The following is a 20,527-nucleotide window of genomic DNA, read 5'->3' as shown; positions in this document are numbered from 1 at the left end:
CCAACATATTGGAATTACAGTGGCTTATAATTATAATCATTATAATAAATGAACTGTCCTTGTTTTGCTCCCTTACTTGTGTGCTGGATTCCATTCCCTCGTGCCTCCTTAAGGACTTTTTTCTCTACTGGGTCATTCCCATCAGCATGTGCACGTGCTATAATATCTTGCAACTTAAAAATGAATTGACCCTCTCCTGAACCCACATGATCCATCAGCTCTCACCCCCTCCTCTGCTTCCCTTTAGAGAAACACTTAGGACCAGCCATCCATATTTGGTGTCTACTTCTTCCTTCCCGTGCTCTCTGGTGTCCCCTTCCCTCAGGCTCTTCTCTGAGCACGCCACCGAAACCACTCACCTTGCTTAGCCTACCCGCACGTGGTCACTGTCACCACTCCTGCCTGTGGGATGTTTCCCCTTTGTTTGAGGACCAGCCTAGGCTCTGTGTCAGGGTCCTCTGCTGTCAGGGTACCCTGCTGGGCCTTCATCTACCAAACGTTGGTACTTAGGAGATCACCAGCATCCAGACGATAGGCTTATATATTTTTTTTACCTTCTCTTAAAAACTTCAGTCACATCAGACCATTGTCATTTTGTAATATTCCGCATTGCCATCCATCCTGTCGGTTCTTCCTTTAAAATATACCCAGAATCCAACTACTTCTCCCCACCTCCACCAATGTCACTCTTTATTCGGGCCGCCATTATCTCTGCCTGGATTCCCTAACTAGCCTCCTCGTAACTCCCCTACTTTTCTGTGGTCCTTTCTCACCAGGGCAGCCACAGTGATCCCTTTGAAATGTTACATCATGTTTCTCCTCTGCTCAGAACCCTGCAGTAGTTTCCCATCCTTCAGAATAGAATCAGAATCCTGGTAACAGCAACAAGATCAGACATGGTGTGACACCCTCTGTCCCCCAGAGGGGAGAGTCATTAGTTTCTTTCCTCCAGATTTCCTGCTCTCCTCTCAGGTACAGAGAGGAGGGCCCCTTTCCTAACCTCTTCACATTGTGTGTGTCATGCGACTGACGTGCTTTCCCCAATTAAATGTTGGTGGAAATGATGTGTGTCAACTTCCAGATGGCACTTTAAAAGCCAGTGCCTGATTTGTTGTGTTTTCTTTGCCTCTGCTGGTGACCCCTTCACTGTGTCACTTTCCGGGTAAGAAGCAGAAGCCCCACATGTCATACTGTAGGCTTGTACCATGAGCTGCACAGTTTTTTAAACCTGTAGGACGTGGTGGTTGTAATTCTACACAGCGCATCTTGGTGGAGCTGCCTGGCCCCTACTGTGCTTTGACACACTGGTCTCCTGCCTAATCTTTAAATGTGCCAAGCAGACACCTGCCCTAGGGCTTTAACTACCTGAAACTCCTAATAGAGTTGAGAAAGGAATCTTTACTCTGAAATGATTGATTCCTCAAGTTTTAGGCTTCTTGCATAATACCTGTTACAGTAGATTTAACAGCAGCAAATCCACATTTCTATCTATAGGCTGGTGCAGTTGTTTTAGATCCAATGTGTGGACTTGGAACAATACTTTTGGAAGCTGCTAAGGAATGGCCAGTAAGTTCTAAAGTTTGGTAAACCAAGCAGTGTTTTACTTTAATCAGTGTGTGTTGTGTATTCACTTAACCATTATTTACAGGTAGATTGTCTGTTTAGGGATTATTATTTTTAATTATATGAGTTACTATTTACTTGTAGTCAAAGTAGACTATGAAAGATTAATTAAATTACTGTGTTATTTCTTTAAATACTGTGATAAATTTAGGAAATTATGACAGAATTCCAGTAACTAGTCATGACCTACATTATATAAATCCCTCAATTCCTTAGACATTTGTATTTTAAAATATTAATTGTAAAATGTTAAAAATTAATGTGTTAACATTTTACCAAAAACTTCTCGGGTTTTGGTCCTTGAATGTTATTTTAAAGAAATATCATAAATTTCTTTTAATGTGAATTAACAAATCTATTGATTTCATTTTCATCATTTGAAAAACTGCAAGTAGATTTCCTTAACTACATAAATATGGTTTTATTTACAATGTGAGTTTCTCCCCTCACAGCATGTATATTACGTGGGTGCTGATGTCAGTGACTCCCAGTTATCAGGTGCATATGACAATCTGAGAGCTGCAGGCCTCAGGGATAAGATTGAGTTACTTCAAGTCTCTGTTATAGGTAAGATATTAAAAATGCAAACTTTTGGGGGAAATAAACATGTGTAAACACACTTAGAATCATAATATAGAACACCACTCCCTTTTCATATGTTAATATAAAGGTTGAATTATTTATACCTTGTGATATATCTGTGGGGCCAATACTCAGTTTACTTCCAATATTATAATTGTAACTTTTTTATTTTTCAAAAGATTCATTGTCAGGAACTATATTTATGTAGTTTCCCTAAGTATGTAAGTAAAGGCATGCCTGAAAAGCATGGTACAAAGTAAAAGCATCTTAAGAAATTTTAAGATGTGTTTGTTGCATCTGAACCATTTCTCATATGATAACAAGGGATCATTTAATATAGGCATAAAATAAACAGAATAACAGCAACAATAATTTGTTGAGAATCTGTGAATTCTTTGCAGTAAACTATATGAAATGTTTTGAATTATCTTACCTTCCCCTTGCTTCAGTTGGATAGTATTCCTATGTTATGGAGAATGAGGTAACAAGCCTTCCCAGTTTGCTACACCAGTACTACTTTTAATGCTAAAACAGAAATTCTAAGGCAAACCAGGATTCATCACCCTGTGAGGCAGAGGAAAGCCATTACTCCCTGTTTACTGATGGGGAGTCAACAGCAAGAAACATTATAAGGAATCAAGTCTATGGAGTCCAAAATAATATTTTACTAACACACATGGTATTTAGACTGAGAGAAGCCTCACATTCCTCCTATCTTTCCGTCAGTGTGCCTTTCTCCCTTAAAAGTGACCACATTTAATTCTCAGCTAAGAAAATCATATTCTCTTGGCACAGTGAGAGTAGGTGATAGACAAGTCCCTGTAATCTAGAGAAACAGTATATTGTTAAAAAAAAGTGTTCTATGATAGTAAAAAAGTAGTAGAAATGCATTGTTAACAAAATATTAGGATAACTTTTCTATATAGATGCATAATAAAGTGGCCTCAAAGAAGACATTGTATTGTTGGTTGAAGTTTCATAATTGTTTGCTGCCAGTGACTATCTTTTCAATCTTTCTGTCGAGGTTTTTAATTGGACTCTGTGCAACACAAGTTTCTAGAGGAAGCTGAGGGATGATTAGATTGAAATCAAGTTTTCATATACATTTCTTTAAGAAAGCTGTTTTTTTTTTTTTTTTTGAGATCTTCAAGAAAAATGGAATAGCTCTATAAATTGTTCCAGAGCAGTGGTTTTTCCAACTCTTTACAGTCTCAAAAGTGCCTTGGTTGCATGAGAAAGGAAGTACTAATTTGTCCATCAGAATATCGCTGCTGTACCAGCTCAGCTTTCATCAGTTATCATGTTTTGGGTATTTCCCATAAGATTTCACTTTAAAAACAAGCATTAAGTGCTCAATTGTTAATAAAGAAAAGTTTTTTTTTTTTTTTTAAGTTTTCTATTATACCTAGTAGCCAAATAAATCCTAGCTTTTTAAAAGATTAGTCTTTTTATTGTCTGTTAAGAACAGACAATAGTAGAGCAAGGATGGAAACAGAGAGACTAGTTGCAAGACTATTGCATTAATCCAGGTAAATGGTGGTGGCTTGGGACAAAGTGGTATTGATGGAGGTGTTGAAAAGAGGTCAGACATATATATATACACACACACATATATATATGTATATGTATATATACATCGAACGTAGAGCCAACAGGATTTGTTAGTGGATTAAATGTGAGAAAAAGAACAAGGATGACTAAGCTTTCTGGCTTGAACAGCTAGAGGGTGGCATTGCCGTTCATTGAGTTGCGGAAAACTGCAGGAGGAACAAGAGTTGGGGGCTTGTTCAGTTCCACATGATGATTAAGAACCATTAAGATCTCAAGGTAGTAGTCAACATACAAATCTGGAGTTTAGGGGAGACAGTGCACATCACTAGTCTAGATAACATTTACATCCATGAGATCACCTAGGAAATGAGCACAAATAGAGAAGAGAGAGGCTTTCTCTGAGGATGAAATGCCTAGAGTTCTGGAGAGTGAGAATCTAGTAAAGGAACCACCAGGGATGAGAAAGTAAGAGAGAATCTGAGCAAGAATGAGCAACTGTGTCAGATGCTGCTGGTTGGTGAAGCAAAGCTCAGGCTTGACCAGTTCTGTGGAGCAAAACTCAGGCCTAACTGGTTCCGTGGAGCAGCAGGAACAAAGGCTTGCCTGCCTGAATGGGATCTGGAGAGAACAGGAAGAGGTAACTTGAAGACAGCTAGTTCTCATCATTCTTTTGGGTAGTTGGGCTGGTAAGGGAAGCAGAAAAGTTGGCGTTCTACTGGGTATGTTGTGGTTCACACCATATTCTGCACAGTTCATTAAGCTGCCAGGCTGCTCTGGCATCTGGGAAGTCAGGGGAAATATGAGAAGTGATAGGTTGGGTGTGAAATATGTGTGGGAAATAGGGGGTGAGAAGCCCACCTTAGAGAATTTGAGTGTTTTTGCTACAGTGGCTTTATCATACATCATATGCTATAAGTCCCTTTGTTTGGTAACACTGTTCTGTAACAAACTCTTTCAGCAGCAATAAGGTTTTAAAAGTGCATATTTAATGAAAAATTATATACTGAATTACTATTTCTCAAGAAAGCTGTTGATGAACATACAACTAAAGTAAAATGTTTATTTACTTTTATCATGCACTGTGAGGGCAATGGTGATAGCAGTAACCAAATGAAATAAACTTGTTTATAGAGGCATCTAGCATTTACTCCAAAACTTAGTTCATTATTTCAAGGAGAGCAAGCCAAAATTTAGTGTTTATCAGATGCACAGAAAGAAATGCATTTAACTATCACTCTGTGAAGCATGACTTTTCATTTAGATCAAATGACCACTCTTCTAAATTAATTTTGTTCATTTTCAATTCCAAATTTTCTTATGTATATAAACAAAATGAAGCTATAGCTATTAGTACATTGGCTCCATTAGCAGAAGACCTCTGCAGAAAGTTAAATGTTACCAGTTTGTATCAGTGTTACCAGATCCTTCAAAAAGAAAATTAGCTAAGTCAAACCAGTAATGGTTTAGTATTCCTACCCCCTCCCAATTCTTGGAAATTTAGGAATTTTTTTTCTGTCAGAGATGAAACATCTTTCATTATTGTGAACGCTACTGTAGATTCAGCTCAGCACTGCACCTGTGTCTGTTTATGCATTGTTTGGTAGACCACAGAATCCTGGTGAAGATTAATGTTCTTATTAAATAAAGAAATCTATGACAGAGAAATGTACTTAGAATTTGACATGGTACCTACATAATTCATAATTACCTCCAAACAAACTGTGATGTTCTGAATTGAAATAGTAACTTATCAAAATAATAGACTTAAAAAATTTTTTTAATATACACAGAGTAACTAAACTGTAGACTATCTGTAAAGATGGTTGAATGCAAAAAAATTCAACCTGACAGTACATGCTTTTTTGTTTGCCCATCATTTGTTGGGTTTAACTTCTGTGCAGAGTCAATCATGAGAAACGCTGGACTGGAAGAAGCACAAGCTGGAATCAAGATTGCCGGGAGAAATATCAATAACCTCAGATATGCAGATGACACCACCCTTATGGCAGAAAGTGAAGAGAAACTAAAAAGCCTCTTGATGAAAGTGAAAGAGGAGAGTGAAAAAGTTGGCTTAAAACTCAACATTCAGAAAACGAAGATCATGGCATCTGGTCCCATCACTTCATGGGAAATAGATGGGGAAACAGTGGAAACAGTGTCAGACTTTATTTTTCTGGGCTCCAAAATCACTGCAGATGGTGACTGCAGCCATGAAATTGAAAGACGCTTACTCCTTGGAAGGAAAGTTATGACCAACCTAGATAGCATATTGAAAAGCAGAGACATTACTTTGCCAACAAAGGTCCATCTAGTCAAGGCTATGGTTTTTCCAGTGTTCATGTATGGATGTGAGAGTTGGACTGTGAAGAAAGCTGAGCACCGAAGAATTGATGCTTTGAACTGTGGTGTTGGAGAAGACTCTTGAGAGTCCCTTGGACTGCAAGGAGATCCAACCAGTCCATGCTAAAGGAGATCAGTCCTGGGTGTTCATTGGAAGGACTGATGCTAAAGCTGAAACTCCAGTACTTTGGCCACCTCATGCGAAGAGTTGACTCATTGGAAAAGACTCTCATGCTGGGAGGGATTGGGGGCAGGAGGAGAAGGGGACGACAGAGGATGAGATGGCTGGATGGCATCACCGACTCAATGGATGTGAGTCTGAGTGAACTCCGGGACTTGGTGATGGACAGGGAGGCCTGGCGTGCTGAGATTCATGGGGTCACAAAGAGTCGAACACGACTGAGCGACTGAACTGAACTGCAAATGTTTAATACGAGTTTAAAATGGGAAAAAGACAGTCTCTTTAGCAAGTGGTACTGGAAAAGTTGGACAGCTGCATGTAAATCAATGAAGTTAAAACACATCCTCATACTGTGCACAAAAATAAACTCAAAATGGCTTAAAGACAAACATAACCCTGGAGGTGGGAGAGAGGCTTAAGAGGGACAAGATATATGTACAGTTGTGACTGATTCGCATTGCTGTACGGCAGAAACCAATACAACATTGTAAAGCAGTTATCCTCCAATTTAAAAAAAAAAAAAGATATAATACCATAAAACTCCTACCCTAGAAGAAAGCATAGGCAAAGCATTCCCCTATGTAAATCGTATCAATGTTTTCTTCGGCCATTCTCCCAGGCAATAGAAATAAAAATAAACAAAGGGACCTAACCAAACTTATAAGCTTTTGCACAGAGAAAAGAACACAGACAACCTACAGAATGAGAGAAATATTTGTAAATGATGCATCCAACAAGTGCTTTATCTCCAAAATACACAAAGAGCTCATACAACTCAACAACAACCACAAAAAAAAGTGCAATCCAAGAAAAAAAAATGAACAGGATACCTTAATAAACATTTCTCCAGAGGATAGATGGCCAGTAGGCATATGAAAAGATGCTTAGCATCACTAAATATTAAAGAAATACAAATCAAAACTACAATTAGGTACCACCTCACTCTGGTCAGAATGGCCTTCATTAAGAAGTCTGCAAATAACAAATGTTAGAGAAGATGTGGAGAAAAAGGAACCCTCCCTATACCATTGGTGGGAATGTAAGTTGGTGTGGTCACTATGGAAAACAGTAGGGAGGTTCCTCAGAAAACTAAAAATAGAATTATCGTATGATCCACCAATCCCACTACTGGGCATATATACTCAGACAAAAGTATAATTCAAAGAGATACATGCACCCAGAGGTTCACAGCAGCACTATGCCCAATAGGCAGAACTTGGAGACAACCTAAATGTCCATCAGCAGATGAATAGGGAAAGAAAATGTGGTACATACGTGTGTGTGTGTGTGTGTGTGTGTGTGTGTGTGTAATGGAATGCTGCTCAGCTGTAAAAAAAAGATGAAATAATGCCATTTGCCGCAACATGGATGCAACTAGAGATTATCATACTAAGTGAAGTAAGTTAGAAAGAGCAAGACAAATACCATATAACATCACTTAGATGTGGAATCTTAAAATATGGCACAAGTGAACAGAACAGAAAACAATCTTCCTGTTCACAAAACAAAAACAGGCTCACAGGGAGATCAGACTTGTGATTGCCAAGGGGAAGAGATGAGGGAGTAGGATGGACTGGGAGTTTGGAGTTGGTAGATGCAAAGTATTACATTTAGAATAGATAAACAACAAGGTCCTACTGTATGCCACAGGGAGCTGTGTTCAATCTCCTGGGATAAGCCATAATGGAAAAGGATATAACCAAAGAACTGTATGTGTATAACTGAGTTACTTTGCTGTACAGCAGAGATTGGCACAACATTGTAAGTCAACTATACTTCAGTTTTCTTAAAAATGTTTAAATTTTTGAAGATGTACTGATAGCTGATGTACCTAGCCAGAGTATCTTATAATTGTGCTATAAACTTTTTTAAATAAACAAGTTGCCTAATTGTAGTTGCAGTTTTTTCAGAATTCATTGGAAATCTGTAATCAAAGAATTCAACAAATGGAGTGCAAAAAAACTTTTAAGTTTTTAAAGTTTTTGATAAATTGCAGTCATTAAAAACAAAACTGGCAACAGCACTTTAAAATTATCTCCCAGATGCCAAGCTACATTTTGCATATTCAAGACTAATTATGGAATTCTGAATTAGCAATACATATAGAAATTTCAACTTCATTGAAGTATTTGTATTCTCTATTTTATGAAATCAAAAAGAATAGTATAAAGAGAAAGATAGTAGAAGAGAAAAATTTCACCAGCAGCAATCAAATAAAGAAAAGGCATAATCTAATGCAGTAAACTTCAAAATCTGCCCACAATGGAAACAAAATTATAGAACAATAGCCAATGAAATAGTGGCTACTTACAAGGTTACTAGGAGAAGGCAATGGCACCCCACTCCAGTACCCTTGCCTGGAAAATCCCATGGACGGAGGAGCCTGGTAGGCTGCAGTCCATGGGGTCGCTAAGAGTCGGACACGACTGAGTGACTTCACTGTCACTTTTCAGTTTCACGCATTGGAGAAGGAAATGGCAACCCACTCCAGTGTTCTTGCCTGGAGAATCCCAGGGACGGCAGGGCCTGGTGGGCTGACATCTATGGGGTTGAACAGAGTCGGACACGACTGAAGCGACTTAGCAGCAGCAGCAGCAGCACAAGGTTACTAAGGCAAAGTGGGACCCAGAAGTATGCTCAACCAAGATATCATTTTAGTACAAATATACTTTCAAATATAAAAAGTTCAGGCAACGTTTCACTAACAAGCATGTCAGAGGGGGAAAAATTATTAAAAATTAATAAAACCCAGACATTTAAGAGATGAACCAACTGAGGAATAGAAAAAGTCAAGGTGAAATGGCCGGTCATGAAGATTAAATCAAATATACAAGTATATGAGCAACTGAGAATTACAAGATAGAATGCCATTGTTATAAACCTAGATGATGGAAAGAATAACAAAGTACAATGAAAGAAAATATAAAAAGGATGTGCTCAGCCTTGTAAAAGTTCTCAGTTTACCCAGTCTCTTGTCTACATATATACATGAAAGTTATTTTAAAGGCTCTTAAAACTTTTGGAGAGAAAATATCTTAGGGCTATATCCTGGTTTTAAGCAGTTCTTACTCAAACTTATCCCAGAAGGAGGGAGTAAATAGGACAGTTTTATTCAAGACATACCAGTCTTTTACCTTTTTTTTTTTTTTTTCATGTTTTTGAATCATCCTGCAGAGATGTAAAAAAGATGATTTTTTTACTTGTTTTAAGCTATGTTTCTATTTCAGAATTTTATCTCCTTAGTTACAAACTCTTTGTTCACAGGCAGTTCAAACATTTAATAATTTAAAAGATTTTACTGTGTGTTGACTCTTATGGGTCAGGTGCTCGTGATTTTAGGAGTTCATGCATCAGCATCCCTGGAAGTAGGGCCAGCAGTTTGCGTTCTTCCAGGCCCTTAGTTGATTCTGATCCACATTAAACATCAAGGTTGGTTGTAGGGCCCAAGATTTTGCGTTTATAGTTCCAGGTGATACTGATGGTGCTTCTCTGGGGACCGCACGTTGAGAACCACTGCTAAGGGAAAGGCAAGTTGAAAAGAGACCCATCTGGAAGTAGCAGCCCCACTAGGTCTTTGAGGAGCCGTGAGAAGAATTGTGAAGTTCTGCAGCGCTTCCTGGAAGGATTCTGACCCACTGGGTCCCCCTGGCTGTCATCTCCTTATACACGCGAGAGAGGACGTTGTAAATACTGACAACAGCTGACAATTACTGACTGCTCATTGTGTGCCAGGCAATGTCTGTTGATACTTTCTGTAGGTTCCTTACATGTTAACTTCTGAGATAGGTACTCTTATCCCATTTTACAGATGAGAAAAGTAAAGCAATAATTTTCCAAAGTCACACAGCTGGTAAGTGGCAGCGCCAAATGCAAGCTGACACCAGAGCCTGCACAAAAGCCCAGATTATTTTCTGTTCTATTATTGGAAGATGACACTGGTTCTATGTAAAAGATTACTCCCTTCTGTCTCAGTGATGTTTATTCCTTCATCTTCTAAAATGATTTAAAGCAGTTTGGTAAATTATAATACAGAGTAGAAAACTTGCAAATGAAAGTAGACTAACAAGCAGGGGAAAAAATCCAAACCAGAAGATGGGCAGCTCGTGTTTGTTGTGTGTTTATGTAAGCAAAAGACTTGGGCTCAATCTCAAGATAAGTTACTGCCTGGTTCCTCATGTATAAACGTTTGATAACCATGTTTGCTCATTGTCTTTAGTAGTTTTACAAGTATAGTTACAGTGTTCAAGTGGATGTGTGCGTGTTCAGTTTGCTCAGTCATGTCTGATTCTTTGCAGTCCCATGGACTATAGCCCGCCAGGCTCCTCTGTCCATGGGATTTCCCAGGCAAGAATAATGGATTGGGTTGTCATTTCCTCCTCCAGGGTGTCTTCTGGACCCAGGTATTGAACCCGATCTCCTGCATGCAGGCGAATTCTTTACCGTCTTTACCGTCAACCCAGGGATAGAACCCACATCTCTTGTGTCAGCAAGCAGACTCTACCACTGAGCCACCTGGGAAGCCCCACTCTATATCAATACCCTAAAACTAAATGAAAAAAGAAAGTGAAAGTGATAGTCACTAGTTGTTTCCGAATCTTTGCGACCCCATAGACTGTAGCCCACCAGGCTCCTCTGTCCATGGGATTTCTCCAGGCAAGAATACTGGAGTGGGTTGCCATTCCCTTCTCCAGGGGATCTTCTGGACCCAGGTATTGAACCCGATCTCCTGCATGCAGGCGAATTCTTTACCGTCTGAGCCACCATGACGTTAAAACGTGACTTGGGGGAAAAAAAAAAGATTTCCTGCCTAGTTCTAACAAAATATCATCCCATTACTTGTTTTCTAACAACCCACTCTTTCTTCTATTAGCAAATGTTCATCCATTAGACTTTCCCAGATAACAGGATTTTTTGTTTTGTTTTTAAATTTCCTGCCAACAAAAATTTGTATTCAGAATAGTAAAGATTATTTAAATTCTATTGTATTTCTATAGAATTAGGTGCTGTCTGAAAGTAAAATAATTTTTTAAATTTAGATGGTGGTAGTAGAAGTATAAAGAGTGCAAAGTGAAAAGTATAATCAGAAAATGTGGAAGTTGAGATTGGGGGTATTACCTTGTGGTAATTAATTTCTGAGAATAAAATGTAAAGTTGAGAAAGAAATTTAGATTTGATAATCAAACACTATATTTTGTTTTAGTGATGTCATTTTCTTGATTATTGATTGTTTAACTTTTTCTCTAATCTTAGGACTTAAGTGTATGTTCTTAACCTTTGGGGTTGCCATTAAAAATACAATGAAACATGTGTGTCACTTTTCTTAAAAACAAATAGATCTACAAATGGATTTTATATATGATCATGAAAAGAAAAATGAAAGTTATAGGATATAATTTTGTAAAAGGTTTTTCTAGGCATCCTAATAGATTTCTTCTTGGATCTAGCAATTTTCTTTTCATGTAATATTTTTAAAGAGTTTAATTTTCTGGTTAATTTAAAATTCTCTTAACTTATGGCATATTTTATTACACTTGAAAAACCACTTTTCAAAGGACAAAATACAACAATTGTAACATCTATTTTTAGTGATTCTGAAAGCCTTCAGGATCTTGTCATTCCTTAGAAACAATATTAGAAGCCTTAAATTTTATTCAGTATGCAAAAAATCCTGTGTACTTCAGTTTTATCATATTTAGGTTGTAAATGTTTGAACTTAGTGTAATAGAATTTTCTCATTTTTGTATTTCAGAATTGCCATTGCCTTCAGAAAGTGTCGATATTATAATTTCTGATATTCCATTTGGAAAAAAGTTTAAGTTAGGAAAAGACATCAAAAGGATGCTGCAGGAGATGGAAAGGTAAGTTGTTGAGTCTCTTTCCAAAATCTTTGAGCCATAGGGCATTTAAGCAAAATGTATTGTAGCTCTTCAGTTAAGATTTGATTACATTTTAGTAATTTTCTCGTGTTTTTATAGCTTAATTTTCTAAGATTTCAAATCAGAAGTTTATATAGTTATAAACTTGATATAGTTATTCTGTATCATCATACTATAAGTTTTATTCAGGAAAAGATAATTTTTCATTATAGCCAAAAATTTGAAAATCTAAAATAGTGACATATATTTCAGTCACTGAGCTACTTAATTTACATATTTACTTCTAATTCTCCCCCAACCCTGCCTCCTATGTGTTAATCCCCCACATTTTACAGGAGAGAAACCAGGACCCAGAAATATTATCCTTCTCAAGATCACAGAGCTACTGAGCAACAGGACAGAATTTACATATGAAACATTCAGTCAAGTAGAATGATGCCTTCGTTGTTGGTTTGAAATGAAAATGCAGAAGTGCTAGTCATGTAATGTTTCTAAGGTCAACCTCAGGGAATATAATGCAGTGAAGTGAAAGTGTTTCTTTGAGAGGTTCAAACAGTGAGACCTGAATATGAATTTTCCTGATCATTTCAGCTGATAAAGGAGAGAACCTAGAACACAGAGGAATGAAGGGACATGGATAAGGGGTCCGTTTGTATTAAATTGTCTCAACTGAGTGTGTGATGGTGCAGGACAGCGTAGTACATGGTCAGGAGCCTGTGTGTAACCCTGTTCCACAGTTACCTGACTTGTGACGTCACCTGGGGTCTCAGCACCTGTAACTCAGACATTTCCTGAGCTCCTGTATCGCCTTCTGGTTGATGGAGCATTCCCCTCGAGATTTTGCAATGCTGATTTCATATTAACATCATTTCAGGAACTTCTGAAAAACATTGATACCCATTCTCCACTCCTCCTCGTTGAGACTTTGATTTAATCAGTCCAGAGTAGAACCTGGGCATCCAGTATTTTTTATCTCCCAAGGCGATTCTGTGGTGCCCCCAGGATTAATAACCACGGCCTTTGTGCCTAGCGTGGTAACTTACCAGTTGTACTATTAAGCTAGCCCGTGGTGAGATACTACTGTAAGAGCATGTTACACTTAATATGAAACTTTTCACCCAACCTGGAACTTTCCACTAGAGGTGGCAGCTTAGCCTACCTGCTGATCTAGTGCTGTGTATTTTAAACATCTTCACAAGTCACTGGAGGGCAGTGTTTGGAGTAGACTGTCCTTTCATCGCTAGTAAAATTAGACCAGCCTGACTTTCTCTCGGTCAGTTTTGATTTTTATTCTAAGTAACTGAAAATGAAACTAACAGATATGACCACCCTCACATTGTTTCAGGAAATTTAAATATTTACGCGAGAATCAGGAAGACATTCAAGATTTCCTGCTTAATTCAGGTGCCTCCCAGAAAGAAAAATGGTACTGATTAACCTATTTGCAAGGAAGGAATGGAGATGAAAATGTAGAGAATGGGCTTACAGACACTGTAGGGGAGGGAGAGAGTAGGATAAACGGAAAAAGCAGTATCAACATGTATACACTATCATGTGTAAAATGGATGGCTGGTGAGAAGATGCTGTGTGACACAGGGAGCGCCGTCTGGTGCTCTGTGATGGATTAGGGAGGGATGGGAAAGGGAGGAAAGCTCTAGAGGGAAAGGATGTATTTATAGTTACAGCCGTTTCGAATCGTATGGTAGAAACCAACACAACACTGTAAAAATTAAAAAAGCAAAAAATTTTTTAAATAAAATTTAGAAAAAAAAATTATGCCTATGGACATAAGGAACATTCCTGGCTCCTGTGCCCAAGCTTCCTTGCCACATGGCCTCAGCCTTTATGGTTTGGCTTTTGACTTTTTCTGGTTTGAGGTTTTGTACAGGCCATATATTGTAACACAATGGTGAAGAGCGTGGTCTCTGGAGTCAGAATACTCAATAGTTCTTCTGTCATTTCTGTCCTAGGCATGTTGTTCAATCACCCTGTGCCTCATCTTTAAATAATAGTACATACTGGATAGTGTTGGCCTGAGGAGTCAGTAGATTTAAAGCTCTTAGGACAGGCTAATTTTCCAGGCCAGAATACTGGAGTGAATAGGTGTTCCCTTCTCCAGGGGATCTTCTCAAGCCGGGGATCAAACCCAGGTCTCCCACATTGCAGGCGGAGCCAGCTGAGCCACCAGGGAAGTAAGGACAGTGCTAGGTGCCTTGAAAGCTCTCAGTAACTGTTAGCTCAGACCTGATTTTTCAGTGTAGAACAGTTCCAGTGCTTTTGAGAAATAGGTGGGGATATACATAAATATATCTAAAGTATACATAACTTTTTTCCCAATGACTTACCAATAGTTTACACTAAGAAAAAATACAAAATAAACATGTTTATAATAGGCAATGGAAATATTGGGTCCTGAGTGTAACAGAGCACTGGATTCTTCAAGAAAGAACATACAATCAGAATTTTAAATTGTCGGACAGATGATTGCTCTGGTGGTGTGAGCGCTGCACTCTCAGCTCAATTATTTCCTCCTTTAATTTACTTCAGCAATAACAATCTCATGTATGCAAAGGAGAAATACAGATAAGTATAATATTTGAGCTTTCTTCTCAACCAGATGAGCAAAATTAGAAATTTAACTTGTTCGGCTTGAAGGAAGAAGTCACTCAATGCCCAGAAGATTTGAGGTGGATTCATGGAAGAAGCATGATCTCAGTGAAATTTAGAAATTTGCAAAGAATGAAAAAGGAGACCACACCACGTTTTATACATGCAGATATTCTAGCAAGTACTTCTTGGGTAATAATGAAGCAAAAAGAATGTGCAAAAAACAATGAATATACCAGACTGCTTGGAATAGAGACGAGTGGTAGAAGGTTAAGGCCTGATGCCATCCAAGTTCAAATAAGTTGGGTGTTTGTGTCATCTACCCCTAGCCTTGCAGGTTCACATGTAAAAGAGAAATCTCTTTTATGTTGTTTGGTACAGAGCTTCTCCAACTTACTGACCACATAATTGTAGCTGGTTTCTTTTTTATATATACAAGAAATAATCTCTCATACTATACTAGTGTTTATAGGAATCCAGTTTGAAACATATTGCTTTATAATTTCTGAATAGCTTTCTTAGTAAGAAATTTACATGTATATGAATGTGGAAAGATGCTTAGAAGGACATTTTATCAAAAATGGTCACCTCTGAGTAGCAGGATTCCAGGTGATTTTTACTTTCTTATTTTCTTCCATTATGTGAAAAAAGTTACAATAAATTAATTGCTGAACATCCTGTTAGACATCATTCCATGTACACATATACAAATAGATGTTTTCAACTTTATATTAATAGGATCATCCTTAATTTACTGCACTGTATAAACTGCTTTGTTTTTTCCACTCAGAAATATGTCACAATCATTCTGATGAGTCGTCGTAATGTACATGATAATTTTCAGTGGTTGCCACAGTGGTTGCATTATATGTATATACCATTATGTAGCCTACAGAACTTGGGATGGGTATTTAGGTAACTTCCACCATTTCATTTTAATAAAGAATAACATTCTGAGCCATCTTTGCACAAACAGTTTTTCAAACTGACTATAATGAGTAAGTTATTTAAAACCACAGTGCCTCTGTTTCTTCATCTGAAAAATGGATGTGGCAACAGAATATACTTGAATTCTAAGGACTAAATGATATACAAAGCATTTAAAACAACATTCATCACATAATACATGCATGCCTGCTGAGTTGCTTCAGTCATGTCTGACTCTGCGCAACCCTGTGGATTGTAGCCCGCCAGGCTCCTCTGTCCATGGGATTCTCCAGGCAAGAATACTGGAGTCAGTTGCCATGATCTCATCCAGGAGATCTTCCTGACCCAGGGATCCAACTCACATCTCTTACATCTCCTGCATTGGCAAGCAGGTTCTTTACCACCTGCTTCTAGTGCCACCCAGGAAGCCCTTGATACTGATAAATATTAGCCGTCTTTGCCATTAATTGTCACTATTATTCTACTACTGCTACAGCTTCTGCTCTTATATCTTAGAATAATTTCCTAGATGTGAGATTGCTGGGTCAAAGGTTATATACATTTCATATTTTTGATATATTATTGCTAAAGGGAAAGGGAAAGGGAAGTCGCTCAGTTGTGTCAGACTCTGCAACCCCATGGACTGTAGCCTACCAGGCTCCTCCATCCATGGGATTTTCCAGGCAAGAGTACTGGAGTGGGTTGCCATTTCCTTCTCCAGGGGATCTTCCTGACCCAGGAATTGAACCCAGGTCTCCGGCATTGTAGGCAGACCCTTTACCATCTGAACCACTAGTCAAGCCTCCATATTATTGCTAAACTACTGTCCAAAAAGTTATATCAATTTTTGTCTTTAGGAATACTCATTTTTTTCTAATCTTGCCATCTTGAGTGTGGTAGTCTTTTTATTGTTGTTAATATGGTAGGTGAAAAATTGAATCTCATTTATTATCTTAATTGTGTTTTTTCCTATGTGTTCAGAGATACCTGTGTTTTTTGTTTCTGTCCCCTGGTGTCCAGCCACACCTTTCACCTCACCTCCTCCTCTCCCAGTAGCAAGAGTTTATCCCCTTGGTTCCTGCATCCTCAGGAACTGTTCTCTGCCCACTTCTTTCTTACCTTCAACCTGTCCACCTCCTCATTCTCTCCAGATCCAGTTATCCCTTCCCCAGACATTTTTGTGGCCTTTCATACTGACACACTGTACTAGGCAGTGGGGATCTGGCTGTGAACAGGACAGAGTTTTTGCCCACGTGGGGCTGGCACTCCAGCATCGGAATACAAATCATGAATAAATCAACAGAATAATTTCAGATCACGATAGATACGATGAACACTAAAGACGACATTTTTGCCAGAGAGTGACTAAGAGAGCAGCAGTGGCTTCCTTAGATAGATGCTCAGGGAAAGGCCTCTCCAAGGAGGCGTCTGAACTCTGAGACCTGAATGATGAGAAGCACACAAGGGAGTGGGTGTCAGTGCCCCAGAACAGCAGAGCTGGATGTCCTGGGGCAAGAAGAAGGGCGGTCAGTTTGTAGAACACACGGTGAGCAAAGGGAAGCAGGCAAGTGGGAGCCGAGAGTTTATTTGAAGTTTAATGGTTGAGAGCTTCGCAGGGATGTAGTTGTGTCTGGTGTGGAAACTCAGAAGGGGAGGTTGGGGGATGATGACAGATTTGGAAATAAGACCTGTCAGGCTGTGGTAGTGTGGGCAGAGGAGAGCATAGAATGAAGTGGATGAATGTGTGATGTCGTTTGCAGACAGACTCGTTTAGATTGGCGGACTGTTGAGATGAGGGAAAGCTACTTCAGCTCCTGACCTCATTGCTGGGTGTGGTGGGGGCAGGGCTCCCTTTAAGTCTTGGTCCTCCAGCTGGCACCTGGTTTCTTAACCTCTGCAGCCAAGTTCTTCAGAGAAAAGTCTATACTTGTTCTCCTCACCTTCCCACCCCCGCCTTGCCTCTGCAGACCAGTACTGGCTCCTGGCCCCAACTAGGAGTGCTGCCCCAGAGTCACTAATATCCTCATCACTTGTTAGTCCTGTAGCATTTGACAGTGTTGAGACCATTCATTCCCGTCTTAAAACTCTGCTCTTCTGGCTTCCATGCTATCACCATAGTTCAGACCTTCTCCTTGGCTGTTTCATGGGCTCTTCCTTCTCCATCCTTCCTTGAATGTTAAGTCCCTGTTCCTTGACCCCTTTTCTCTCCTCTTTCTGTTCATCCACCCTAGGTGATCTCATCCCCCATTATTGCTTTGTGTTTGTTAAGTCCTTCAGTTGTGTCGGACTCTTTGCGACCCCATGGATTGTAGCCCACCTGGCTCCTCTGTCCATGAGATTTCTCAGGCAAGTATACTGCAGTGGGTTGCCATTTCCTGCTCCAGGGGATCTTTCCCATCCAGGGATCGAACCTGCCTCTCATGTCTCCTGCAGGTGGGTTCTTTGTCACTAGCACCACCTGGCTTTATCTGCCATTTATTATGGGAAACTCAAATCTCCACCTCCGACCCTGGTCTCTCTGACAAGCTCCAGGCCCTACGCCCAGCTGTCTGTTGGCCCCCCGCTCAGCATATTCCACACTGAGCTCTTCCATCCCCTCGTCCCGCCCGCTCTGGTTCCTCCCAGCTGGACCACCTTCAGTATGTCCTCTCCACAGCTTCCTGTCTCTGCTCCCTTCCCTGCCTCGGGCACCCCCTTGCTCCAGTCCCCCAGTCCCTCGGCCCAGCTCACTCCTGCTTGTCCTTCACACCCACTGCAGCTATTCTCAGCCTCTGAGAGTCTCCCCGACTCCGAGTGCCCAGGTTTGGGTCCCACCTGAGGTGTTTCCGGAGCCCCTCACCCTTGCCTCAATAGTGGCGTTTGCCACATATGCTCTTTAGCTCTTTCCTTGCCTCTCTCTCCCACTGCTCAGTCGTCTCTTTAGCAACTCGGGACTGTATGTCCTCATTCATCACTGTTTCCATGTAAGTGCTGTATAGACTTTGGTCAAGCGATTGAGAAAGTGAATCCTCCCCCACAGGCTGACACTGCCGGGCCTTCCCTGTCGCCCTTTCTTGTTTTCGTGCTCAGTCCTTCCTGGGGACTTTGTTCTGTTCTTGTTCAGCCTGCTGCCTTTCATGTGCTCAGATTCCTCAGGATCCTTTCATTTGCCTTTTCCTTTGTACAATCACTTATTAAACTGTGACTACAAATTACTTTGAGGCTTGCCTTTTAAATAGAGTAAAAATAGATAATTAAAGCAGATTTGTACTAGTGATTTCATAATTACTATAATGAATATGCATTATGGAAGATACTACCTAATTATCAAAATCCTCGTATTTAAATGGCTAAAATTAAATTTCAAATTAAGAACACCAAATATTTTAAACAAAGTGGGATTGTTTGTTGTCTACAAAGAAAGAAATACTCATACTAATTACCTTTTTTTTTTTTTGTGCCAGAGTGCTTCGTGTTGGTGGGACCATCGTGTTGTTGCTCAGCGAAGATCACCACAGGCACCTTAAGGGCGGTGAGGCGAGTAGCGGCCCTTTGAATTCCCAGGGCGGCCACACAGAGGAACCTGGAGGCGAAGAGCGCTTGACTCCTGCAGAAAAAGCTGCTGTATCAGAGCCAGTGTCATCGCCATTCGCAGCCAGCAACCAGGGGCGCTTGGACAGAATGCCACCGCTTGGCTCTTTGGTGCCAGTGGACTGCTACAGAGTGAGCCTTGGAAAAACAGACGCCCTCATCTCCAAGTATAAGAAGTCGCACTCCCCTGGGCGATAGCGGCTTGCTGCTACTGAGTCCTTACATGTCAGCTGAACAGAGTAGAGGGCAGTTGTTCCAGGGATCTTAACAGTGCCAGAGAGTTCCAAGTCAACAGATTCCCCTAAAGCAGGGTTGTGGCTGCTGGACGCCTCTTCTTCCATAAGAATTCTGTTTAACACTCTGAAGAGTGTTTCTGACAGAGGATAATTAATTGATATTTGAACTAAAGGACTCTTAAACTTGCCCTTCTGTCAAAATGTGAACAGGTCTGCTCTGCCCACACTGTTTCTAAGCAGAAGCTTCAACTTCAAAGCCAAGGTTTTCAGAGGCTCACCATCAAGTGTATCTCACTCATCACAAATTTGAACTGTCTTCATTGTCAGGTTTTTTGAAACATAGAAACTTTTATTTTTTGATATTTAACTCGATTTTTTTGAGCCTATAATTTTCTTCTCCATTTGAATGAAAAGAACTTTTATTCACAGTACATTTTTTATGTCCCATGTTATGTAAAGCATCAGTGGGAATAATAATATGAATTAAACCAATATCCTCCAACATAAGGGAAAATAAAGTTTTGTTTTTGTTCTAAAAGCATTGTCACTTCATTCCTACTTAAATTAAATGCATCCTTTGTGTTCACTTCTTAAAGTTGATGAAAAATATGATTTTTTTCCATAGCATAATATAGCTTCATGGCTGCTTTAGTACCATTTGAACAATGTTTCCATTTTGGGGAAAATTCTCACCTTGTGAATCCCACCTCTCCAAAATAGAAGCAAAAACTTGTTTCTGGCTAGGGTGCGATGTGTAACCTCAGCTCAGTTATCAAGGCCCACTGTCAGTGTAGGGTGAGTGGGGTACGTGGGATAGGTGGGACTTTTACCCAGAGCACCTCATAGTGGGCCCAGTGGGACAGTAATCTGTTATGTATTCATACAGTAAATACTCATTGCAAACTCACTATCTGCCGAGGCACTTTTTCAGCCCTTGGAGCTATCAGTGAACCAAGCAAATCCCTGCCCTCACAGGATTTAAAGCTAGTGGGGGAGACAGATAAAAAACGATAGACATAATAAGTCATTTATTT

General features: G+C 39.7%; 1 protein-coding gene across 4 annotated transcripts in view; it reads left to right on the top strand.

The window, feature by feature from the left end:
• The window catches only part of THUMPD2 (THUMP domain containing 2), a 40,027-nt gene extending 19,996 nt beyond the window's left edge, over positions 1–20,031 (top strand). For 2 of the 4 annotated variants that reach the window (XM_027555081.1, XM_027555085.1), the window contains 4 exons: positions 1,495–1,566; positions 2,076–2,190; positions 12,027–12,135; positions 19,131–20,031. In XM_027555081.1, coding sequence (XP_027410882.1) covers positions 1,495–1,566; positions 2,076–2,190; positions 12,027–12,135; positions 19,131–19,455 — 621 coding nt within the window. In that variant the 3' untranslated portion in view covers positions 19,456–20,031. Of the gene's footprint in view, positions 1–1,494; positions 1,567–2,075; positions 2,191–12,026; positions 12,136–12,488; positions 15,734–19,130 lie in introns of those variants that run through there. The other 2 variants (XM_027555084.1, XM_027555082.1) reach the window with 2 other exon arrangements.
• Positions 20,032–20,527: the final 496 nt, after the last annotated feature.

This window comes from Bos indicus x Bos taurus, chromosome 11, assembly GCF_003369695.1.
Source record: "Bos indicus x Bos taurus breed Angus x Brahman F1 hybrid chromosome 11, Bos_hybrid_MaternalHap_v2.0, whole genome shotgun sequence".
Lineage (NCBI taxonomy): Eukaryota > Metazoa > Chordata > Mammalia > Artiodactyla > Bovidae > Bos > Bos indicus x Bos taurus.
Note: the sequence above shows the minus strand (reverse complement) of the source record. Positions and strands in the feature narration are given on the sequence as shown.